Here is a 27,489-nt window from a genome sequence, read left to right as displayed (position 1 = left end):
AAATAACTACTAAAATTCAGAACAATATGTTAGGGATTAAATACCTAGAAGAAAATAGATGATATAAGGTAACTAGCTAGTTTCCGTAAGGAATTTTATGTACAAATTAAGTTTGCTTTAAAAGGAACAAAAACACTAGCAGGAAAATTTTACAGTTCTGAAAAAATATAAAAACCTATTCTTTATGACAGAATAGATGTAGTAACAGTTTATTAAGTTGATATTTGAAAAGAAATACAGTTCAACAAGAAAATATTAACTGCATTTTCAAATAACATAAGCTGTAGCAATAAATCATAACAGCCATATTTTTAAAAGCATGAAATATGCAATGTGGAAATTTTTTATGAAATTTTAGTTTTCAGAAAGTATTAAAATTTGAAATACTAAATTTGAAAACACAGTTAAATACCAAATTCTTTGGTCCTTACAGGAAATAACTAATAAAATGGCAATGCAATTTTGACTGTTTTTATTTAAACTATGCTCACAGTCTTTGTAGCTATCAGAACATTTAAAATATTCCCATTAGTGCTCACTGCTATCAGTGTGGAGCCCACTTGGGATCCTCTGTCTCCCTCTTGCTCTGCCCCTCTCTTGCTCATTCTTTCTCTGGCAAAAATAAACATTAAAAAATCTTAAATATTCCCATCAGTATTTTTTAAGTTAGCTTTATTCATTTATTTAGAAAGACTGTGAGCGGGAGACAGGATGAGAGAGAGGGAAAGAGATGAAACAATCTTAAGCAAGCTTCATGTTGCCAGCGTAGAACCCTATGCGGGGCTCGAACTCAGCAACTGTGAGTTCATGACCTGAGCAGAAATCAAGAGTCAGACACAACTAACTGAATCACCCAGGCGCTGCTCTCATTTGCATTCTTAAGCCAAGCATTTGAAGGAGTCTACAAGAACATATCTGTATAACTAAAAAGTCAACATATTATGATATGAACACCTGTGATGCAGGTGTTCATATCATAACATAATATGACATAACAGGGGTGGCTGAAAGGAGTTTATTACAAACAACAAAAGACCCTTTTTTTTTTTTTTTTTTTTTTTTCTGTTATCACTTACAAAAGGTTTTAGGAGCTTTATGTCAGGAATGGGGGTGAAGACTAAATATATATTTATTATAAATCACAGTATCACAGAAACCCATAGAGGTTAAGTTCAGAATGAGAGGCTTCTTTTTTTCCAGATATAGCCTGCCAATTTTCTAAGAGGTGGCTAAGAAAATGAGAAGTTAAGATAAATTCTCAGTAGCCTGTAGGGGAAAGATAAAGGGAGTTCAGGGTATAGTGAGGATGGAGGACCTGAAAAATGCCCAGTTCTTTGGTTGGGGCCCTGGAGGAGCTACACTTCAGGAGTTAAGAATGAACTGGAGGGGCGCCTGGGTGGCTCAGTTGGTTAAGCGTCCAACTTTGGCTCAGGTCATGATCTCACGGTCCGTGAGTTCGAGCCCCGCGTCGGGCTCTGTGCTGACAGCTCAGAGCCTGGAGCCTACTTCGGATTCTGTGTCTCCCTCTCTCTAACCCTCCCCCGTTCATGCTCTGTCTCTCTCTGTCTCAAAAATAAATAAACACTAAAAAAAAAAAATTAAAAAAAAAAAAAAAAGAATGAACTGGAAAGATACCAGATCCACAGAGATGAAGTCCGCTTTCAAATAACCTAAATCATTCACTGATTTGAGGTGATCTGAGATTGCTAGTGACTAGTCACCTACCATAAGAAAATCTTCTGAAGGCAGATAACAACATCCTAGATCTAAAATCCTTAGAATTTTTCATATATGATGACTGGTATTCTATTTCAAATAACCAGGCATATGAGGAGACAAAATAAAGTGATTTAAAACAAAAAAAAGAAAAGAAAAACAAGAGTCTATAGAAACACTGCAAAAGATTCAAATAGTGAAGTCTTCAGAAACCTGATTTAAAAGAACTACACTTAGAGGTGCCTGGGTGGCTTAGTCAGTTAAGCATCTGACTCTTGACTTCAGCTCAGGTCATGATCTCACAGTTTGTGAGTTTGAGCCCTGCATTGGGCTCTGTGCTGACAGTGCGGGGTCTGCGTGGGATTCTCTCTCTGCCCCTCCCCTGCTCACGGTCTCTATCTCTAAATAAATAAATAAATAAATAAATAAAATATTAAAAATAACTATACTTAATGTACTCAGGAGTTAAAAGACAAGATTAAACTTAGTACAGAACTTGAAACTATTAGAAAAGAAACCAAATAAATTCTAGAATTGAAAAATACAATAAACTGAAATTAAGAATACCATCAAATGTATCAACTGTTTTATAAAACTTTGTTTTGTGTCTTCTCTTTGTATATGCCAAGGACTAAAATCTGCTTACCAAGATTTTCTACCGAGAGTTTTTAAAAGTGTTGATTTACATTAAAATTTGTAATCCATTTTCAGCTGATTTTTGTATATAGCAAGAGTTAGAAAAATCCAACTTCTCATATTTTCTTAAGTCTGTTTCTGGGGTCACAATTCTATTCCACTGGTCAATCTGTCTATTGCTACCTCAATACTACACTGCCTTAATTAATACTTCTCTTTATAATAAATTCTAGTATCTGATAAAGCCAGTTTGTCATCGCTATTTCTCTTCTATAAAATATCCTCCTTTTCCTGTTCAGAATAATTTTATCATATTTAATGAAAAATCTCAAGAGTCTGGAATTGCATTGAATCTGTATGTCAATTTGGGGGAAAATAACATCTTTATAATATTGATATTAGTAAACATGACCTATCTCTCCTTCGGTTTAGGTATTCTCCACCCTCTCATAATGAAATTTTATAATTTTCCCTAAAGAAATCTTCATTGTCATTTCTCAGATTTGTTGCCACGTACTTTATATTTTCTGACAATATTTCCTTTAATTATTTATTGTTGATATATAGAATGCTACTGATATTTGTATATTAATTTTATATCCATTCTTCTTGAGGTTAGTATTTTGATAATATACTCGTATATCTTTTTGAGTTTTCACCATAAAGAATAGCTTCTGATCATTACAGTTTTATTTCTGCGTTTTCAATCAGGTGTCCCTGCATTGGCTACACTCTCCACTACAATGTTGAACAGAAGTAGCAAGAATACACATTCTTTTCTCATTCTTAACTTCAAAGCCTGCTTCTGATGTCTCCTTCATTTAGGATAATGCTTGCTACAGGTTTTTAAAAATATACGTATCATTCTATAATACAAAATGCAGTATTTTGGTCTGCAATGTGGAGAATGCTTCTCAGCTTTTAAAAATATGCAAAATCTGACGAAGAACAATCAAATTCTCTTAAATTCCTCTTAAACTAGTTTAAAATTTCCCTTTATATTTATCAAAAGGCAACAAGGTAACAATTGTTCTTCTTAATCTGTCTTTAGAAATAAATATTACTCCTTAGTCCTAAAAGCAGTATGTATAAGAATTTAATTTTTATCGGAAAAATATTACCATGATGTATTTCTCTTAGAAGTAGGGATTCAAAATTTTAAAGTCAATTATAGTATATATTAGCTCTAGAGATGTGACATTTCCAAAATTCTAATACAGTTAAATATCACTGAAATACAAGTAAACATCAGGACAAAAATACACAGTATATAGGCTAATAATTTTAAAAGCTCACTTCATTTAAAAGTCATTTGGAAAAAAAGCTCATTTCATTTAAGTCTCATTTCAGAAAAAAAAAATGAAGTTTAGTTATAATTCATTTGACTTGCTATTTAAAATGTATAGAGGGGCGTCTGGGTGGCTCAGTTGGTTAAGTGTCTAGCTCTTTTTTTTTTTTTTAATGTTTATTTATTTTTGAGAGAGAGCGTGCACTCGTGAGTGGGGGAGGGGCAGAGAGAGAGGGAGACACAGACTCTGAAGCAGGCTCCAGACTGTCAGCACAGAGTCCAATGTGGTGCTCAGAGTCCAATGTGGTGAGATCATGACCTGAGCCAAAGTCGGACACTTAACCGACTGAGCCACCCAGGTATCTGGAAGCGTCTGACTCTTGATTTTGGCTCAGGTCATGATCTTGTGGTCGTGGGTCCGTGTCAGGCTCCATGCTGAACGTGGAGACTGCTTGGGATTCTCCCCCCTCTCTCTCTGCCCCTCCCCAGCTCACCTGTTCATGCACTCTCACTCTCAAAATAAATAAAACTTTTTAAAAAATGTATAGATAACCTGTCATGTATAACATAAGAAAAGCTAACATTTAAAGTGCTTACGTGGCCAGGCAAAAGGTAAATGGTCACAGCCATCTATCATTACTCATTCTTTCAAGATATTTATTGAGTTACTATTATGTGCTGTGCACTAAAATAAATACCAGATACAGATATGAAAAGACCATGCCTGCTCTTAGTGAGATTAGTGTCTCCATGAAAAATAGGTAAAGTTACATAACATGAAAAGAGTTATAATGGGAATATGTTGAATACAGACGGCATGAAAGAAGTGCCCCAAGTTCTGCCCATGATAATCAATAAGGTTTGAAAAACTAAAGTGAATGCAGTAAAGAAAGGATAATGAAGTACTCAAAAGCTTTTCTTCTTGTCTTTTAAAAACAAAAGAAAAAATGTATTTATTTAAGTAATCTCTATACCCAACATGGTGCTCAAAGTCACGGCCCCAATATCGAGTTGCATGTTTAGTGGACTGAGCTAGCCAGGTGCCCCTCTTCTTGTTTTTTAAGCTTAAAGTTGTGAGGAAAGGCTCTTATATTTTCTTGTATTAAACCAGACTTTAGAGACCAGAATGAATCTATGTTAGAGATCACTTGTCTTTTTAAACTGTGTTATCTTTCAGACTACCAATATAAGATAATCCCCCCAAACTCAATTGTAAAATAGTCTTTGTAACAACTCAGTGTCCTCTCTATATGGAAAAATAATAAGACACTGAATAAAACTGAATTGTAAATTCTTTATTGTCAAAATCCTATCGATTTTAATCAATGAATATTAGAATTCCTTGTACATCATTAAACACATAGCTAGAAAATGATAAATAACTTAATTTTTTTTCAGCTTTTGTTGTAAGAGTCCTCTATGAAGTCTAACTGCTATTCTTTTATTCCAGCTAAGTGGACACTATTAAAACTTGATATTGGAAAAAAAAACCAAAAAACTTGATATTGGAACCCTTCATTAAATTCTTTGTGCAATTTAGATTTCAGCACATCTTTGACAATTTGAACAATATTCTTACATGAAACCTCAAGTTTAACACTACTTGATTGCTGTATATCCCTTTTTTGTAAGAGATAGTTCTAAAGAATTAATAGCAAGAAAAGTAAGGAATGCCCTTAAAACATACTAGTTGATGTAGTACATAAACTAATCCTACACAAAGCTAAGAATAATTTTTACCAGTTTTTGTATTTTCACACGATACCTGATGTCTATAAAACAGACTGTCACAATGATGTAACATCAGTCTATAGACCAGAAAGTGCAGGTCCTATTTTACTAAACACTTCCAATTTTACTGTTTCTATATATCACAAATATAGATCATAAAAACAAAGTCAACTAATCTCTTACAGTACTAACAGAATTTTCCTATGTGAAGTGATACACCTGTGAAAAAGTATAAATTCAGCACTGACAAATTTCTATGTACATGGTAGAATTTGAACTTGTATATCCCAAAAATAAAATAAACCACCAAAGAAAAGGATAATTCTGAGTTATCTAAATTAGTTTTTGGTGTTTTGAGTTTTTTCAAGGGGATTAGATTTTGTTTTGCTTAGTATTAGAAATGTACATTTGAGGGGGCGCCTGAGTGGCTCAGTCGGTTAAGCATCCAACTCTTGATTTCTGCTCAGGTCATTATCTCATGGTTTGTGGGTTTGAGCCTCTCATCGGGCTCTGCACCCTCTCTCTCTCTCTGCCCCTCCCTTGCTTGTACTCGCTCTCACTCTCTCTCTAAATAAAAAAATGAACTTAAAAAAAGAGAAATGTACATTTTAGGTCTTATTTCAATATTCTAGGAAAACAATAACATATAATAACCATAATTTCTATTATAAAAACTATACTGGAATAGAGAATGAAGCCTACTCTAACCGTCCTATTTAAATGTATAACCTTTTCCCCTTAACTACAGATTCCCGACTCCTTACACTGATTTTTCCCCCTGAGAACTTTTCATTGCCTAATAAATCACCTACTATATTTACTTAGTAAATTTGTTTATTGTCGGTCTTTCTCCACAGAAATAGAAGCTCTTCAAAGGCAGGAATTTCTGTTCGTTTTGTTCACTAACTTATCCCAACCACCTACAACAACCTAGGACTATAAAGACCGAATGAGGTAACATTCCTATTGAAGGAATGAATGCATCAGTAGTTAAGATGCATAACTTACTGTATATAAATAGGAAACTTTTACCTCAGATATTGTGAAGATATTTGTTTTAACAGTAATATAAATATACGGTTTAGGTACCAAAGTGAAATATAAGATATTGTGAAGATATTTGTTTTAACAGTAATATAAATATATTGTGAAGATATTTGTTTTAACAGTAATATAAATATACGGTTTAGGTACCAAAGTGAAATATAAGCAAGTTCCATCATAGATCCTGTCCACAATGAGCATAAAATTCATCTCATAAAACAACTGCTGGAGAATTAAATAATCCAACAGATGTCACAAAGCTTTTCATGACCAATTGCTGAGTGACTGGTATAATTAGGGGGATATTACCTTGGGCTCAACAGAGCTAAAAAGGCTTTCAGGGCATTTCAGATAAGGAAAGCAACTTGTATATTTTTGGTGGACAAGTACAAACAAGGTGTGTTCACTCATTCATTTGTTCATTTTCTCTTTCAGCAAATTTTAATTAAGCCCCTATCATGTGCCACACACTAGACTGTGTGTTAGAGATACATAGAAGACAGTCCTTCATAGCCTCAGGAATCAGTGAGGGAGAAACACACAAAGGCATAGCAAATCATATTGGAAAGATGTACAACATTTTCAGAAAACAATACTTTTCCCTGTGGCAAGGTCACAGAAAGCTTCAAAGAGGCAACCTTTAAACTTGAAGGCTGAGCAGGAAGAATTTACTAGGTAGATCAGGGCATTCCACGTAAGGGCATTGCGTATATAAAGGCACAGTAGCAAGAAAGAATGTGGCTCTTCTAACACGGCAAAATATTTCAGATGGCAAAAACAAAGCACATATGTGTGCGCTCAGTGTTAGAGGAAGGAGGGACAGGAAGTCAAAGCAGAGGATGCAAGCCAGAGAAGAAGTTGGAACGGAAAACAAGGATCAGATGATCAAAGGCTTTGAATGCTATGAGTGAGAAGTTGAATCTAGCAAGTAGATCAGAGTTTCTCAAAGCGTGGTCCATGGTTGGCTTGCACCAGAATCATCTATGGAAGAGATTTTCAAATTATTGTTTGGGACCCAGTGGTCATAAAATTAATTTGGTGGTTGGATAAGCATTTTCTTTTTTAAATTTTAATTTCACTTAACATACAGTGCTATATTAGTTTCAAGTGTACAATATAGTGATTCAGCACTTCCATACATCACCTGGTGCTCGCCATGGCAAGTGTGCTCCTTAATCCCCATCACCTATTTCACCCATCCCCCCACCCACCTCCCCTCTGATAACCATCCATCTGTTCCCTAGAGTTAAGAGTCTGTTTCTTGGTTTGCTCTTTCTCTTTTTTTTTTCCCTTTGCTCATTTGTTTTGTTTCTTAAATTCCACATGCGTGAAATCATATGGTATTTGTCTTTCGCTGAGTTATTTTGCTTAGCATTATAATCTAGTTCCACCCATGTCAATGCATATGGCAAGATTTAATTCTTTTTTATGGCTGAATAATATTCCATTGTGTATATATAGCATTCTTTATCCATTCATCAATCAATGGGCATTTGGGATGTTTCCTTGTCTTGGCTATTGTAAACAATGCCACTATAAACATAGAGGTGGATGTGGATTGACATTTTTAGTAAGAGTTTGGGACCCATTGGTTATAAAATTAATTTGGTGTGTTAGAAAAGCATTTTCTTTAAAAAAAGAGAAAAAGAAAAGAAAAAGAAATGGAATGCAAAGGCATGGAATAGAGTATACTGCATGTAGTAAGAACAGTGCTTTATGTATGTATGTATGTGTGCATATGTATGTATTGGTGGAGAAACAAGAGCTATTTCTTCTGTGAGTCACAGTCAAGTAAGTTAAGAAACATGAAGCTAGAGATTTCTCAAAACAGCATTCCAGACCCCATGCTAGACCTAGCAAATCAGTGGGAATATGACCTGGAATCTACATTTTTAGCAAGTATGAAGTATATTTTTGAGAACCACTGCTGAAAATTATTTGGAGCCACTGAATTCCTATTGTTTTAGAAGGATATTTTTGCATGCAGAGTGTACAAACTGCTTGGAGGATATTAAGAACAGAGGCAGGAACACAAGTTTAGGGGCTGTCAGCAACAGTCCAGCTATAAATGATGTTAAGTTTACATTCCTACAATGGTAGTGAGAAAAATGTAGAAGATGGTGGAGAAATGGTTAGGGTAGGTGGCCAAAAGAGTTTTGCTGGAATAGCGAGGGGTTCATGAAGAGGAGCCGTGGAAGAGAAGGCAGGAAAGATATGCTGGAGCTACATGTGGAAGACTTTCAATTTAGGGCCATTTAGTTTTTAAACTTTTAAAGGAGCCATTTCAACGTTTTAATCAGAGTAATATGCTAAAGCACTATTCTAAGAAGATTATTCTACTGGGGTGTGGGGGGAGGAGATTACTACAATTCAAATTGTGAGATGGTAGGTCCCTAAACTAAAGAGGGAGCAAAAGGGCTATGGGGAAGAAAGGGACGTTACAAAAAACTAAATAACAACCAAAAGCACAAATACTGTGAAGGCTCAACCGGCAGGATTGCTCCCTTCCCCAAATCTAAATCCACCTAGGCAGTGCAGTAGAGAGATCATGAGCCTGATAGCCAGGCTGTGTTCAAATCCCAGTACCATCACTTACCAACTATATGACCTTGAGAAAATTACTTAATTTTTCTATCCCTTCATTTCCTTATTTATAAAATGGAGATAACAACAATAGTCCCTACCTCACAGGCTGCTATAAGAATTAAATGAAATAAGGGGTGCCTGGCTGGCTGAGTCAGAAGAGCATGTGACTCTTCATCTTGGGGTTGTGAGTTCCAGCCCCACGTTGGGGGGTAGAGATTATTTAAATAAATAAAGAAGTAAAGAAACTTTTAAAAATTAAAAAAGAAATTTAATGAAATAAGTATGTAATGCACTTATTTTGTACTAGGAACTACTCTGAGTGCTATATGAGCGTTATTACCATCATGCCTGGTTCTGGATTGGTGTAAAAAAACAAAAACAAAAAAACCTAAAAAACTTCTAGAAGGTCCATCTACATTTTCCTTTTTTGCTTTTCCACTGGAGTCAGATCCAGACTTGAATTCCAGCTCTGCCATTTGCTACACGTCTTGGGAAAATTAAATAACCAAAGCTTTGGAATTCCCTTCTGAAAAGAAGTGCCATTACAATGATTAAATAAATAGCATACATAGGCACCTAACATTTACTTCTTGACATACAAAAAGTACTTAATAAATGGTAGCTATTATTCATGATCTCCTTGTTTTGTGCTACATTTCCCTGTTTTATACTACATCTAAACTTAGATGGACTCTTTAATTTTTAAGTTTTGGTTTTTACTTGAGCAATGAAAATGAGCAGACTCTTGACCCAGAAATTCTCCACTTTTGAAAATTTATCCTAAGGAAATAATCACACAAGAACTCAAAGTGTATATATTCAATGGAGTTGGTTTTTTTTTTAATAAAATGAAAACCTAAACGCTCATGAATAGATGGCTAGATAAACAAATTATGGTCTGTCCAAACAATAGAGTACTCTGTTAAAAAGTAAAATAGATTCAAAAGTACTAACATGGAAAGATATTTAAGATCTATTCCTAAGTACAAAGAAACAAGCAGTAGCAGTATAGCATGATTCCATTATATAAAAAAATAAATATGTATATTTGTGTATATTCATTTATATTATTCATATATATTTACTGTTTAGTGGATTTTGCTGGGGATGGCACTATCTGGAGTAGTGCAACTGTAAGCACCCTGTATTATTTTAATAGGTAAATGACTACAGCAAGCTAAATGTCGGCATCCTACCCTACAGTAGTCACCACTGTAAAAACTACGAGATGAGAAGCTGCTAAACTAGGGAGACAGCTATGCATATATAAAGGAAATTCTAGAAAAATACACATCAAATTTAATAGTCGTCTCCTCTGATGAGGAAGGCTGAAGGGGACTTTTGCTTTTAGCATTATACTAAATAGTATGAAAAATAAAGACTAGGGAAAAGAGATGCAGACCTTATGATTCATATAAACACCGCACTTGGCTATGAACATATTCCTTAACTTCACTTCGTATCCCTTAAATTATTTTTATACATCCAGGAAAAACAAACAACCAACAATATAAGGATGTATTTTTTTCTAAAAGTTCATTTATTTATTTTGAAAGAAAGAGACAGAGTTCATGAAACCAGAAGCGCCAGAGAGAGAGCACCTCCTGGGCGAGAGAGAGAGAGAGAGAGAGAGAGAGAGAGAGAGAATATCCCACAGGGCTCGATCTGAGCCAGAACCAAGAGTTGGATGCTTAACCAACTGAGATACCCAGATGCCCCAACAATATAAGGATGTCTTAAATATGACAGAGAAATGTATTCTTTGAAAATTTTATAGTAGTTCAATTCCTGAATCATGCTTATTTAAGTAGCTGCAGAAGACTTACAATGGAAACTAACTGTAGTGTAGGATGCCAGCATTTATCTATCCAAACAACAGAGTGCTTATAATTGCCAGGCATTACACTGTATCACTCCATCCCTAACAAAACCTACTAACCAGTAAATATCTAGCCTTATACATAAATACACTAATGAAAATATTTTGTATAGCTTCTACTATTTCTATACATCTTCTTCCACACTGGGATTAATTTAAATTTTGCTGTTGAATATGCTCTTGATTTAAATGTACTTCAATATCTTATAACCACAGTGCCTATTCAACATTCAGAAAAGGTAATGTATACTATCTGCTGGGGTGGCAAAAGGAAGGCCACATTCAAAAAGAATCAGAACATTTTTGAGGTTTTCTTATAGAAAACAATGGCACTTTCCACTGATACCAGAAAGCCTGGTCTGCCAAAGAATTTTTTTTTTCCAACACTATGAAAGATTTTAAATATTCTTCATTCTTCAGATACAGGTATACGCTAACAAGTAGAAAAGTGAACATGGAACTTAAGGTAGCTCTTAAAGCACAGGTTTGAGATACAAATAGAATTCACTAACACAAATAGGTCAATACCCAAATAACAGAAATGATTATACCAAGCATACTTACCATTGAAAGGATTGATTCCTGCCCTTATTCTTGATATAATAGCTTCTTTTACTTCTTTTTTCTTTACACATCGAATACCCAAATTTTGAAAACTAGAAGGAAAACAGAACTTTCAAACTGCTTTACAGTTAAATACAAAGACATATAAATGAGGTTTTACCGAAGGATACTGCAAAAATCAAATATGTCAAATATACCAAAATTAGATGAAGATTAACAGGAAAGTGACACCACAAAGCTAAAACTGACCTCCCGAACAAAAAAGCTGTAAAAAGATGTCCATAAGCTGAAGCCCACAGGTATGTTTTACTAAGCCCATAAAAGTGTCATCTACCTTAAATAAAAAAACAAATGCGCACAGTTAACAATCAAGTTAACTGAATATAAATATATGGATTTCTGGCTTCTCTTCAACATTCTAAAGGTCTGGCAACAGTAGACTGGCACAGAAACACCTGGCTAGAGCTGAGCACCTGCAGCCCCACTTATGCAGGGCTCTCCAATTTACTATAATGCCTGCTAGTCCTCTTATCCCCGATCCATTCCACAGACATTTGATTTCTGAGCCCTGACTTCACTGCTAGTAGCAATGGAATATGTTTTATGCTATATTATATGAAGCTATAATAATCATTCATAAGAAAACACTGAAACATTTTAAATTAGAAAGTTGTTTAATGTGAATAATATTTAACAAAAGTTTTAAAATGTCATTTATGGAAAACTTCTCAATAGCTACAAATATTACTAATTTGCATATTGTAGCATAGATGGTGGAGGGGGGAACTCCCCTACCACCACCAGTCATACTTGTTCCCACATGGAAAAACCATGACATCATTAAAGCTGGGTGGGTGTGAATAAGGAAGCAAAACTTGGTTATAATAACATTACTATTTGTTCAAACTTCATAACAGCACTTTGCAACAGGAGGCTGCCTGCCTTGTTTCATGCTGTCTTATGTTCCTGCTCTTCACCTTCACCATACTTGTGATTTTGTTAGCACCTAAGATACCTTTGACATTTCTTTCCTCTGCTTCCAATAATTAAAAAATAAATCTGGAATACGTAATCCTTTCTCAAAACCCTGAAACCATAATCCTCTTCCTCAAAAGTATTCTACTTCTTTGAAAGATTCATAGCTTGGTTCTCGTTTCTCTTTGACAAAAAATTTAATGAATGAAATTTTGGATTCTTACTCTGTACCAAAACTGTCTGGAAAGTTATGGGGACATACAATCCCTCCCCTCATGCAGCTCACAGTCTAGCGCAGGGGCTGACAAACTATTGCCCCCAGACCATATCTGGCCCGCCACCTGTGTTTGCAAACACAGATTTTTTCGAACACAGACAAGCCAATTTGTTTACATATTGTCTAGGCATGCTTTCATGTTACAAGAGAATTGAGCAGTTTCAACACAGACCATACGGACTGCAAAGCCTAAACTATTTCCTATCTGGCTCTTTACAGAGAAAGTTTGCTGACCTCTAGTCTAGTGAAGCAGATATAGAAGTATTAAATAATCACATGCAAAAGACAAATGCTGGGGTGCCTGGGTGGCTCAGTCGGTTATGCATTCGACTTTGGCTCAGGTCATGATCTCATGGTTCACGAGTTTGAGCCCCGCGTCGGGCTCTGTGCTGACAGCTCCAAGCCTGGAGCCTGCTTCAGATTCTGTGTCTCCCTCTCTCTCTGTCCCTCCCCTCCTCACACTCTGTCTGTCTCTCTCAAAAATGAATAAAAATATTAAAAATAATAACAATAATAATAAAATAAAAAAACAAAGACAAATGCTAAACTGAAATCCTAACAAATTTGATAAGGGGGACATACACTTTGTCATAGGAGCCTTTGATGGGAGAGACTTGATCAATTCTGGATGGACAAACAGGTTTATTGTATGAACTGATACTTAATATAAACAGAAATGAAGTAGGGGAAGAGAAGAGTAAAGTGACTTCAGGCAGGAGGAACAGAACAAGCAAAGGTCCCTACAGAAGAGCATTGTAAATACAGCAAACTAAAGGAAGGCCTCTATGACTGGAGTGTAAAGTTCAAGGAAAGCACAGTATAATGGCAGGCTAGAAATACAAGGAGACCATGCAGACCTCACAGGCCAATAAGGAATGTTGTCCTTATTCCAAGAGCCACATAAAGCCATTAAAATATTTTAAATGGGGATTTGACATTCAGATTTGTATTTGAAAAGCTCACTCTGAATAAATTAACTTAACTTTTACAAAAGATCACTTTGGCTAAGTGGAGAACAGACTTGGGGAGCAGGGGGGAGAGGGGGAGTACAAAAAGATGCAAGCAGACCAGTCAGGAGGCTATTCTGGCAGCTTACATTTAGACTACAGGTAGTGTGGTGGTGATGGAGGTCACTGAGGAAAGTGCATAGATTCAGGAACTATTTAAGAAGTACTGGTTAATGAATTCAAAGTATGCATCTGTGGGAGGGGTGTCATGGATGATACCCAAGTTTGGGGCTTTTATAGCAACCACTGAGATAAGGCACATTGGAAGAAGCACTGAGAAAAAAGTATGATCATGGTACAATCACGGTTTTGGGAATACTCTATTTGAGGTGTTTTGATATTTACAAGAATATGTCAAAAAGACAATGGGACTAAATACCATTCTCCACTGAAGGGAACCAGGGCTCCTTAGAAAAAAACTGATTTCAGAGCTGGGGCAAGAAAAGTACAAGTAAGTCTTGAACACTTTGCTGTGTCAGAAAGTAAAAAAGTGCTCAAAGAAAGATGGGAACATATCAAAAGGACATAGGAAACAGGTTGAAGGGGCTTGCATTAGTCATATATGGGTCAACCCGAACATCAAAATAATAATGCCAATAATGGACTACAGTACAGTGTATATAAGAATCCATGGGGCTACAGTGCTATTTTTTTTTTTTAATAGGAAAGGGGAAAAAGGAAAAGTTTTTCTTTACAATAGAATGCTGATTAACATCACCAATGGAAAACACTAATATCCCATGTCTCCTGAAGGGATATTTTGAGAACAACATAGCAGCACCTCTGTAGATTTCTCATCCAAATTGTTTCAGGTTAACATGAATGTATTATTCGTGTTACTAACATGAATATAAACCAGCAACTATTCAGACTAATCCACACTGAACACAATCTTCAAAACAGCCCAGACTCTTCAAAAATGTTAATGTCCATGAAAGACCAAAAAAGACTGGGAAACTGTTCTAAATTAAGGGAGACTTTAATAATCATGACAACTTAAATAATCATGACAAGTAAATACAATATGTGATCCTTAACAGAAACCTGGATTGGGGGGAGAAACAGGACAGCCATAAAGGGCACTGTTGAACATAACCAAGATAGTCCAAAAATGTAACTGCCTGTAACTAAGATCGAGAAAAGTAGGAAGTAAAACAGGAGAGGTTATTTTCACAGAAATCAAGAAATAAAAATGTTCTAAGAAAGGAAGGGTCCACAGTGTAAAATGGCATTGGGAGGTCAAATAATATAAACAGGAAATATTTCTTGCCACATGTGCATTACTAATTATTTTTGGTTTTATGTTGTTACTGTGAGAGGAATATTTTTAAAGTATATTTTCTAGGGGCGCCAGGATGGCTCAGTCGGTTGAGCGTCCGACTTCGGCTCAGGTCATGATCTCACGGTCTGTGAGTTAGAGCCCTGCGTTGGGCTCTGTGCTGACAGCTCAGAGCCTGGAGCCTGTTTCAGATTCTGTGTCTCCCTCTCTCTCTGCCCCTCCCTTGCTCATGCTCTGTCTCTCTTTGTCTCAAAAATAAATAAAAACATTAAAAATAATAATAAATTTAAAGTATATTTTCTAAATAGTCACTACTAATACAGAAGGAGGCTACTAACATTTTCCCTGTTGTAATTAGGTTCATTTTTTTCCCCAAAGGCGATATATGTTCATCACAAAAACTAACTATAGAATAAACACAAGTTAAAAGAAAAATATAAAACCCCACAATCTTACCCACCAAGAGACAACTACTATTAATACCAAGTATATGTACACATACATTTAAAAAAATATATTTTTAATCACATATTGTTTTAAAACCAATTTATCTTACATAGTGTGAATATCTTTCTATACAAAGAGATATTTGCAATGTTATGTTTAATGCCTGGATGTACCAGTTTATTTAACTAGTCCCTCCCTGTTTATTACTTCAATTGCTTCAAACTTTTTGCTTTTACTAACAAAGCTGCAATGAATATCACTATAGTTAAATTAAGCTTAATTGTTTCCTGAGGATAAACTCCTAGAAACAGAATTGCCGGTTCAAGAGACATTCATATTTTTCAGGTTTTTCCTATGTGAAAGTGCATACCAGAAGGATTTGATTAATTTGTACTACCACCAACATGATAATGGACCCATCTTGTGGCAGCCTCACCAACACCAAAGTGTTAAATGATTTTTTTTATCTTAGAATTACTATTGTATGTTACTTTTATAACCTGTCCTTTTCTAAATAATAATTCCAGTTTTCCAGTTGATTTTCTCATATTTGGTGATTTTTAACTATTAATGAAAGGACAAAGTAAAATATATGAAAGAAAACCTTTCATAAATGGTTCAAACTAAGAAAGAAAATCACAGCATGAAATAAGTTTATGTATACCTTCAGTAACAATAAGTATTCCTGCTACCATCATGGGCTGTCCACTAGTAAAGAATAAAAGGGTGGTTCTAAGCAAATGGTAAGAAAATTTAAAGGTACACTATAGCGTTATTTCATTAACAGCAGTTATATTAATAGTTTTCATAGTATGAGAAGCTTTCGCATCCAAGTGAGAAGTGGCTATAGTAGAATTAACCACAACTAACCTTGAATGTTTACTCTATTCTGCTAAAAAATAACAGATGTACATGCATAGTAAACAGAGCATCCTATGCTTATCCTATTCCTAAAGAGATCTGTGACTGTGTACTTACAACAAGGGTCTGCGTTCTTGTCCAAACTCTGCTTCATAGTAGCCATCTCGGCAGTCTTTTCCTACTAAATCATGAGGATGAGGTTTATATGGGTCGTTCTTTGTTACTAATGTAATTCTCACTTTTCCCTTTCCATAATAGTTCATAATCTGAAAAAGGGGGAAATTAAAGATATAATCCATAAATTTATCTCATTAAGAATTGATCTACTAAATGAGAGTTGAATATATATAATGCAGTTAGCACCAGATAAATAAAGTCCAGTTGACTGGCAAATGCAGTTTGGATGAAACTTTCCAGAGAATACCAGAAGGGAAGAATTTACCTCTCAGTTCTCTGGAGTACTATTTTCTGCGTTAATTTCAATTGGTCACATAATCTGATTCTGCCCATTTTCCTTTTAAAACAAGTTATACCATAATATTATCATGGAGCATGAGAAAACACCTGAATGTTGGGCCACTGAATGCCAGGCTTTTCTGTTCACTGTCATACCATAAATACCCCTTCAAAGTATATATTTAAGCCACAGTAGAAATGACAGCACAAGCCACAGTAGAAATGACAGCACATTGTGAAGAAACTGGGTCTTGAATGTAATTGCTATAGCTAAAATATGAAGCAATTAAGAGTTAGGTACACACAGGAAAATGGTCTATTACCTGGATAGATGGGTATGTTCGGTTGTTGTCTGTGCTGTGCTCCCCTGGAATGCTGCCCGCTGACCGCCCTTCACATTTGTATCTAAAACGCATTCCCCTCTGCCTGGGCTGTTCAGTTATCTCTATACATGGGTTATACCCACCTGGAAATTTGAAAAAGAGGAAGATTGAAATTAGGATAGCAGTAATAATGGATTTAACCATTTTGTTTCTTTCAAAACAGCAGACTAAAAATTTTTCCCTCCCAATATTAAACAATAAGGTTGAAATACAATTACCCAAGGTTGAATTGTAAAGGCACCTTCTTCTCCCACTCATAATTAACATAATGTTAACACAGATCACTCAAATCATATTTATTAGGTAGCACTCTATCATTTAATATCTACAGCTAATGCCAGTGTGAAGTTCTGAGATACCCACTTCAGAGATATCCACTTCTCATATGAGAACAAGTAGAAGGGTTTCCTTCAAGATTCCCACAGAAGGGTCAAGATAGTCTTCAGAAGTGCAATATCATACTCCAAAAGTGAGTTTAACTGCTTGATTTTGCATTAGACTCTTAACAGTACTAAAAGACGGCTAATTGAAAATGAAAATACAGGGGCGCCTGGGTGGCTCTGTCGGTTAAGCGTCCAACTTCAGCTCCGGTCATGATCTCACAGTTTTGAGTTCCAGCCCCGTGTTGGACTCTGTGCTGACAGCTGAGAGCCTAGAGCCTGCTTTGAATGCTGTGTCTCCTTGTCTCTCTCTCCCCTCACCCCCACACGCTCGCTCACTCACTCTTGCTCTCAAAAATTAACATTAAAGAGAAAGAAAAATAAGAAACTGAAAATGCATTTAAATCCTTGCAGAAGGATATGTTTTTTAAATATCTCCATTGGAATCTTAAAGGATTGATACATAGTATATCCAAACAAGTTCCAGAAGTGATTTTAAGCTCACCACAATTTTCAATCAGTTCCATCTAAACCTTTACTAAAGTATGAGACACAACAGAGGAAAAGAAAATAATTACTTACTTTCTATAACGAATGTCATTTAAAACATGCAACTTTATGCTGACTGAAAGAAACCAGACCAAAAGCGCACATACTGTAGGATTCCATTTATATAAAACTCTAGAATATATGAACTAACTATAATCAAAGAAAGCAGAACACTGATCGCCTAAGAACAGGGGTGTGGAGTGGATGAGGAAACCTGGGGGATGATGGATATGTTAATTATCTTGACTGTGATAATGATTCTTAGAGTTGTATTTCTATGTCAAAAGTTATCAAACTGCATACTTCAAACATGTGTAATTTATCATACATTAATTATATGTCAATAGAGCTGCCCTAGAACACGTGCATGTTTGTTTACCCCCTCTTATGATCCATTTTGTGGAAATGAAAGCTCAGTGGAGACACTCAAGTGTGCTTACAAGTAGGGTACTTAGCAATGTGTCTTTACTTCAGGGAGGTAAAGATGTCTTCCATTAAAAAAAATTCCCTCAGTCAGCTTAGTGACTTTTAAATTCCCACAATTAGATAATCAATTTCTTTGACTAAAGACTTATCTTCTGTTAGAATGCAAGAAAACTCTTCAAAAGGGTAACACAATGGGTCTTCCCAGTACAGTATGAGGAAGAGGACTTGTGACTCCTACTTAGTCCTATCTTAATAGCAAACACAGGGGCGCCTGGGTGGCGCAGTCGGTTAAGCGTCCGACTTCAGCCAGGTCATGATCTCGCGGTCTGTGAGTTCGAGCCCCGCGTCGGGCTCTGTGCTGACAGCTCAGAGCCTGGAGCCTGTTTCAGATTCTGTGTCTTCCTCTCTCTGACCCTCCCCCGTTCATGCTCTGTCTCTCTCTGTCTCAAAAATAAATAAACGTTAAAAAAAAAAATAAAAAAAAAAACCAATGAGGCAAACAACACAAACTATTAGACTATAGGAGAGTCCAACAAAACAAAATTTTGTTTATGCTAACAAATTGTGCATAAAATGACAGTAAGAGCAAAAGAGTCAGACATGCCTGTGTTAAAGGAAAAAGAATTAATGAAGCAAAAGGGTGGAGAGAGCAGAGGGGGAAGGGAGAAAGTTGGCATTCAGCAGGGAGTCCAAAGTCGTGGCAGCACAGAAAAGAAAGTTTAAGAATCACCAATATAACCATAATGAACGTGTAATACACTTTCACCTTTAGAACCAAATGCCAGAGTACACTGGGGATTTGGATTTCCTTCTGAGTGACAAAGAATCAATGAATGGTTTTGTGCAGGGGAACCATATGATCAGACTGACATTTTAGAGTAAGAATTCTGATGGCAGTGGACAGATTGGAAAGAAAGGAGAAAGCATGATGATCAGTTCAGAGGCTGTTATGCTACTGTGCCCAATGATGAGGGCACGTCTGACATATGGTAGTAATAACAAGGATGAAGGATTATTGAAAACATAAAATTAACACTCCTTGGTGACTGAACATTAGGGTTAAGAGCAAGTAAAGAATCACTGAGGCTCCACAGTTTCTACTTTGGGTTACTGAATGAAGTGTTAATGTTACCTTTAATTAATTGGTTGGTTCAGACTCCTGTTTGAATTTACTACCTATTTGTTTAGGCAAAAGACAAAGAGCCAGGGAAAACGGACTTTAACCTACTCTTGTTCCTAACACTTATTTCAGTTTTACTGAAAAATGTAAGGCATGCAGATGAGTGTTTCAACTTCACATATTTCAAATAACTCAAATTCACATTTCAGTTTCAAATATTTCATATCCTTATATATTATTGAAGGAGTATTTGAAAATAAAGTACATTTTCCTCTCAATACTCAACAATATTTAAAGTGATACATAAAATAATTTATGTGGTTGAACTAAAGGTCAAATAAATCCATGCCCACTATTTATTTAAAGGTGGTTGGTGGGAAGTTGATATAGAATTACATCATTAATGGTAAGTGGCTAACTTTTGGGAGATGAGTGTGAGTAAAAGTGCTAGTTAGGCTCATAGTGATTTTTCAAATATTTCATTGGTTACAAAATACTACCTTAAAGTAGAAAGCGTTTTTGAAAAAAGGCTATAGACAAGAAAAGAGCAGTTGCTGAAAGATTAAAATAATTTTTAAAAATGTGAAATTATAAAAATGAAAAATATTAGTTATCATATAACATCAAGTACTTAAAACCCTTTGAAATCTATTCTTCCTATTGAAGAAGCTCTTTATTGGTTAAAAAAAAAAAAAAAGTCTCATGAGCAACCAACAGTTTATTATAATATTCTACATTCCCCCAGCTGGAAATAATCTCCCCCTCCTCTAATTTGCCATAGTATTTTGTTTATGACAATTATTCCAAATTACTATAATTAAGGGGAGACTCACTGTTTTATTTCTTCTTGAAAAAAAGCAACTTGTTTTACTTCATCAAGTTACTGGTCTTATTTCTTTTCAAGCTACTTGAAGGCAAGAATTGTAACGTATTCATCAGTGCCTTATACACTGATATTCGGTAAACATCTGGAGAATGAATAACTGAAAATCTAAAAATCTTTTTGTTTGTGTAAGTTACACAAACATTGAAGGATCATACTGATGATCCTTCAGTAGGTTTCCCTACTAAGGAAAAAAAACAGTGCTTTGTGGGTACCAGAATTGCTACACTTTTCTAATCTTCATACTTATTTACAGTCTAATTTATCTGTATTTATGATTTAAAACTACTTCCCAACTATAAATCACTTATATCACGCATCAGTACAGTGTACCAGTTATTTCCTTCCTCAGTACTCTGCCTTAAAATGCTACTCTCCTGAAAAAAGTGCTGAAATGTAGTCATCTATGGAGTGGAAGAAGGTAAAATATCAATGAGGGAATTGTAGGGAAAATAAGTACTCTCAACTAAGATTATCTCAAATCACTACAGTTTTGAAAAGTTGAAATTTCTTTTAAGTAGTTCTTGATTACTGCACTTTTCTTTAACCAATACTATACAAAAGCTAGGGCTGACCCCTGCATTTTTAACAATACTGTAAAACATCTGAAATATAGCCAAAATATTTGCAAGATATATTCATGTTTTTATTTGCACTTAGGCAAAAAAAAAAGGTGCTATTTGAGTTTTTAAGATAAAAAAAAAAAATTACATTGTGGGGTGCCTAAGTAGGTCAGTCCAGTTAAGTGGCCAGTCCTGATTTCACCTCAGGTCATGATCTCATGGTTCGTGGGTTCAAGTCCCTCATGGGGTCCTGCGACGGCAGCAAGGAGCCTGCTTGAAATTCTGTCTTCCTCTCTCTCTCTGCCCCTCCCCCACTTGCACACACACACTCTCAAAAATAAATTAACTTAAAAAAATTTTTTTTAAATTACATTGAAATAAAAGTTAAAAATGGAGCTTTAATTGTCAGAAATAGACACCTTAACTAAAACCTTATAGCCAGCACTGGGAACCAGTGTTAATTGTTCAGTAAAAAGTTAACTACAGTAATTATAACACTGTTTTAAAGTACTCTTATATATATTCTTATTTGATCCTCTCAACTTTAATCTTCATAAAAACAGAACAGGAATTATTATCACATTTTATAGATGCTAAAGCTCAACATTATGAAGTTATAAGAAAAAGAAATTATAAATGACATTAGCAAATATGATAGCTGGGACCCCAATGGATCAAATTAAAAAACAAACAAAAAAACCCAAACATAAAAACCACTAGGGGTAAAGTCACAATAACTGATTACAGCAAATAACCTAAAATAAATGCAACTTAATTTAAGAAGATAATGCATCTTGGTATAGGGAAGTCAGTATTTAGATCCAATGAAATTCCTGGAACAGAGTTCACAGTGAGGGTATGTATCAGAATTACCTAGGAAGCTTTTTCAAAAAACATACACGCCCTGATCCCACCTGTGATCTGCTGAATAGAAACAGAAATCTTTAAAGCCCCAACATATTTCTGAAAAAGCCTTCCAAACCATTCTAACAAACTACTGATTAAGAACCACTGCCCTAAAACATAAAGAAGCAGAAACAATGCACATATCTAGAGAGCAGTCCAAAAATTCATATACAAGTATGAGCTGGGTGATAGACAAACTAGGCAGAGGAATTCTGACAACTTTTAAGTCTTCTTTCTCTCCCAGTCTAAGAAGCTTAGCCAAATATAAGCAAGGGAAAAAGGCATTATGATGGGATGGTCTCCAATCACAGCGATCTATTTAAAAGGTAAATTGTTTGCAAAACTAATATTTTAACTATCATTAGTAATACTCGTTACAATACAGCAAGCAAATGATAACACACTAAAATGTCAACACCACAGCTGAGAATAACTGACTACAGACCACATCTCTCTTACAGAAGTACTGGATAACAGACTGCCTGAGAGTCAAAGGAGGAAATGGAGCTAACAATATACACTTTTCTAAATATCACCTTCACTCACTTTGGAGAAAAAGAAAAGATTTGTCATTCCTCAAACCTAGGAACCCAACTGAATTGTGGTGATAATCTTCTCTACCTTAAGACACACGTGAGCTTTTCCGTTTCTTCCTAATTATGGTCAAAATTTAGAGTTACCATTTCTCACATAGAATGGCATTCAGTTAACGAAGAGGCAAAGAAAACTTAAGCCTATTCCCACAGGATAGAAAGAGAATAACACAGAAGGTGCAAAAGAAATCAAATGAAGGATAAGTTATATCAATCATTAGCAAAAGGACACACTGTTTATCTACTAAGAAATTTTTTATTTTCTTTCTTTTCAGAACGTTCAGTATCATTTAAGTGGACAACAGAGAAAAGATACACTGCCTCCAAACATCACTGTTAAATTCTTCTGCCCTAGTTTAAAAATACAGAAAACCATTTCAAATTGTTTAAAAGTAAATGGGTAGTCTTATATATTCCTGAAAGACTATTTCCTGTCTAGCATCTGTTCTAGCCTATTATTGTAAGTTTTTAAGGTTTCACAGAATTCTAGAATGTCAGGATACTCAAAACTATCTCTAGAAAGTCCCATTTCCTAGAGGTCTGAGTCCCCAAACAGCTCCACTACATGAGAAAACTAACATTGATGGGTATTTATGGGTTCCTAAAAACAAGCCTTTATAATAGTTATTCTCTCATTTTTATCTCACAGAGTAGCAGAACTGGAATAAAACCAGCTTCATTATGGGCTAAAGTCCAGATTTATTCCAATATCTGAGGCTGACTGGGAAAGGGGCCTTAAGAATCCAAGTAAGGAAAGTTTTGGATGTGTATTTGATGTATGCAGCATAAGGTAAATAAAAGATGTAAGAGTTGGTAAGTGCTAGAGATTTCACTGTGTTGGGGGGCAGGGAGGATCTCAAAAAAAATTTTAACTTCTGGGATGAAAAAGTAGAGAAATATTTAAAATCTGTCCCAGATTACTCAGGTATTTAACTAAATTGAAAATAAATGGCAATACCAAATCACCTGTCTTGATTAAGACTGCCAGATTTAGGGGCACCTAGGTGACTCAGTCAGTTAAGCGACTGACTCTTCGTTTCCGCTCAGGTCATGATCTCACGGTTTGTGGGATCAAACCCCACGGATGGGCTCTGTGCTGACAGCACTGAGCCTGCTTGGGATTTCTGTATCTTCACTCTCTGCCGCTTACACCGCTTGTGCGCGCATGCTCTTTTTCAAAATAAATAAATAAATATATATTTTTAAAAAGCCTGCCAAATTTAAAACTAAACATTACAGGATGCCAATTTTAAAAAGTATTAAACAAATATTGACTGGTTTTTAGTATAAGTATGTCCCACGCAAGTATTTGTGTCATGTGCCTACAAACACAATCCTTTGCAGAGAACGCAGATGAGAGAAGGACAGGACAAAAGGAAATGCTGAGCCTCCTAAGTTGTATTTGGGAAAGATACTACACACACCCCAGATGGGACCAATTATGATTCATCATGATTCCTCCCTAGCCATTTTGCTCACTCAGTGCCTTCACTCTATCATACCACTTCATTCTGTCAGTACCTTCATTCTTTCATACCACTATTGTCTCTACGTTTTCATGGGTGGCAAGTCTGAAACAGCCTTCGTGTTTACAGTGTGCAGTCTTCTCCTTAAAAAAGTCATTTGCTTTAGCTGCCAATTCCAGCTTCCAGCTTTATCGTTAAAGATTAAGTTGCATCATACCTACACTGATTTTTTTTCCCCTTACTCAAGAGAAATACTTATAGTTCTCTTGAAACTCACACCACAGAGTTGGAAGTATTGTGGCTTACAAAAACAATTTCTTCATGTACTTCCTATTGTATGACACAACAGAACTATACTTAAGAAAACTGCGAATAAAAATCAATTATCTAAATATTAAAACATATTTTACCAAAGACAGTACTGCTTATTAGGAAACAGACCTATGTGTGCATAAGAGCATTCCGTACTTTCTACTGGAACAATGAGAAGCCTTAAATTCAGACATAAAATAGCTAATTTTGCTTATGTTAAGCAAAACAGAATCATAAATATACAAGAGTAATGACTGCCTACGCATACCCTAAGTGGACAAGGAACATTCTTCTTAGCAATACCTGTTCTAATTAATTGTGCCAAAAGACAGAAAAATCAACGTGTTAAAAACAAACAAACAAACAAACAAACAAGCAATAAAGACAACTTAATAGAACCTGATCTGTGAAATCCTAAATAATTAATTTGGTAATTTACCTGAACAAAATTTAGAATCATAAACATATCAAAGTCCCAGTTACTCATGGTACTTATATAATTTTGCCTATGAGATTATGATCTCCTACTTTTACGTTATACAGATAACATATGCAACTACACATACCTATTTACATATGACATCCGGTGAGAAATAAAGACACGGTCTAAAGTGCTTGGTAATCAATAAAAATACTTTTTGAGGTTCCAATACTACCTTACTACAAATAATCTAAACTAAACAAAGATAAACTAAGCAAAATTTTTTTTCCTATTACTCTTTCGGTTCAATTACTGCTTCAAAACAGGAAAAGAATTTGTAATTACTGCATCTTTTTCTCTAAGGCCTTTACAAGTGATTAAGGAAAATATACCCAGACTCCTTTTTAAAAATTTCCTTGGCAGTTTTCAAACAACTGAATTCCAATTTAAATAACTTGTTATATTTTATTTTTATTTATTTACTTAATTTATTTATTTTTGAAAGAAAGAGTACTAGCAAGGGGAGGAGCAGAGGAAGAGAGGGAGACACAGAATTCAAAGCAGGTTTCAGGCTCTGAAATGTCAGCACAGAGCCCAACGAGGGGCTAGAACCCACCAACCGTGAGATCATGACCTGAACGGAAGTTGGACGCTTAACCAACTGAGTCATCCAGGCGCCCCAAATAACTTGTTATATTTTAAATAGTCCCATTTCAATGCAACTCCAGAAAAGGCAAAAAACAAAAAACAAAAAACAAACCCAGAAAACAAACAAAAACAAAAAAAGAGAGATAACTGCTCTACAGCTTTCCATTCCTTTAAATTTCTTCCCCTTCCATTTAGGGAATCAGCTCTCACAACAGCACAAAATACACTGCCATTAAACAAATTTAAATTGTATCGTCTTCCTGAATGCTGTGGGGCTTATGCTACCCTCTGTGTAAATGGTTCTTTTCTCCCTTGTAAAATAATTAGAAGTATTGTATTCAAGCCACATATGAACGAAGTTTGGTTAAGATGACAGCAGTCTGACCTTTTTTATTTATAATGTTCACCTTTCTTTACTACTTTCACACAAAATCTCTTTCTGGTAACCAATAATAAATTAGCCAAATATTTCAGATCATCTTTGCACTTTTATTCTAAATGTGCTTTGAAGTTATAAATTTACAAAATTATCTTAAAGTTTGGGGTCACTGAAGTGGGTAAAGAGAAAGTTGAAATATTTTAAACTACACTTGTATTCTCACATGAAAACCACAGACAAAGTGAAATCAAATGTCATGTGAACCACCCCAATTTCCTTTTCGGCCTACAGCAGTAGCTACGGCATTGTTCTGCTCAACCCTTAAAAAAAATCCTTTAATGCTTTCTACTTCCTCTTCTCTGCTAGATATCAGCCTTCTGAGGGTCACTGAACCAGGGACTTGGGAGGACGCGGGTCAAGCAAAAATAAGGTCCCCTCTTCTGCCACTTAGTACAGCGCTAACTTAATACTATCGATAAGGCCTCCCAGCCTTGCTCAAGCTGCTCCCTCTGCCGGGAAACGGCCTCATGAACCTTGCCAGCATCCTGTAAAGGTCCAACTGGAACAATCTACTCGATTTACTTCCCTTTAGGTTACAAACAGATCTAAACCACGGCTACATACTTGTGACTCCCTCCCCTGTCCTCTAACCTGTTTTTTGATAAAGTCGTTTCCCTCCAAAGCAAGAAATGGACGCATCTATTAACTGAAAATCAGTTTCTACATTAGTGATGCACAGTTTTCATTCCTGCTCCTATTTTAAAAGCACCGGTGTTCTAATACTCCTTTCCAATAAAAAAAAAAAAATGACTTTTCCATAAAACAGAATGTACGCGCTTTAGAGTAGAAACTGTCCACTTTGTTCAAGCAACGTTTCCACTTAAAAGCTGTTGGGATACCACTGGTGACTTTTAAAGCCGCACCACATTTTGTACAACTGTCAACACATCAGTGATCACCTCTCGGCACTTGATGAAATTAAACTTTAAAAAAAAAGCGCACTCCTGAGGTCTGAAGCTTCTTCATTCCTGCTCTAAAACATAACCACCATTTCAACATAAAACAACTTCTAAATACGAGAACTATCCGTCCTCCTTTATTTAGGTAATTGTTACTTCCCTAATCCTAAAAATCAAATCGTTGGCATCAAATTACAGAGCGTGACTTTGATTTCGCACGCAAACCTTGAACCGGGGAACTTGTTAAAGGCTGACAATTTGCCAGATGAGACGATTTTAAAACATAACGCGCACAACCAAAACTGGGACCCCCGAAACTCCGACGTCCGGAGGAGCTCCTTCCCCCGGTCCGGACCCGCGCCTGGAACACTCACCGGAGGCCATGGCTCCGCTCACCTCGCCGCCCGCTCCAAGCGTCCAGACCCGAGACCTCCGCGATCAGCCCGCGTCGGTCCGGCGGCCGACGGACTCTGCCGACGGGACCCCCTGTTCCCCTGACCACCCCCGGGGCCTCCTCCTCCTTCCCGCCCTCCTCGGAGTTTGCGGCTCACACCTTCCCACCCCCTTAATTCTCGCGTTCGGAGCACCCAGAGTCGCCCTCCCTAGGTGCGGGAGCCAGGGGTAGGGGGCGGAGCGCCGCCAGAGCCACAGGCCGGCCAGGCAGAGGGGCGGGCAGCTAGGAGAGGGGATTTCCCGCGGCTGACGTAGACCCCCGCACCGCCGCCTGCCCCGGGGGCGGAGAGGCGGGGCGTCCC

The 27,489-nt window shown here is 36.2% G+C and overlaps 1 protein-coding gene across 1 annotated transcript in view; it reads right to left on the bottom strand.

Moving 5' to 3' along the window:
* REL (REL proto-oncogene, NF-kB subunit) overlaps window positions 1-27,451 on the bottom strand; it is a 33,924-nt gene extending 6,473 nt beyond the window's left edge. The window contains exons 1-4 of the mRNA XM_007075372.3: window positions 27,109-27,451; window positions 17,070-17,212; window positions 16,408-16,556; window positions 11,445-11,536 (exon numbers count right to left, since the gene is read on the bottom strand). Coding sequence (XP_007075434.1) covers window positions 11,445-11,536; window positions 16,408-16,556; window positions 17,070-17,212; window positions 27,109-27,118 — 394 coding nt within the window. The 5' untranslated portion in view covers window positions 27,119-27,451. The remainder of the gene's footprint in view (window positions 1-11,444; window positions 11,537-16,407; window positions 16,557-17,069; window positions 17,213-27,108) is intronic.
* Between the last annotated feature and the right edge of the window lie 38 nt (window positions 27,452-27,489).

The sequence above is a fragment of the Panthera tigris genome, chromosome A3 (assembly GCF_018350195.1).
Source record: "Panthera tigris isolate Pti1 chromosome A3, P.tigris_Pti1_mat1.1, whole genome shotgun sequence".
Lineage (NCBI taxonomy): Eukaryota > Metazoa > Chordata > Mammalia > Carnivora > Felidae > Panthera > Panthera tigris.
This window is presented reverse-complemented; position numbering and strand designations above follow the sequence as displayed.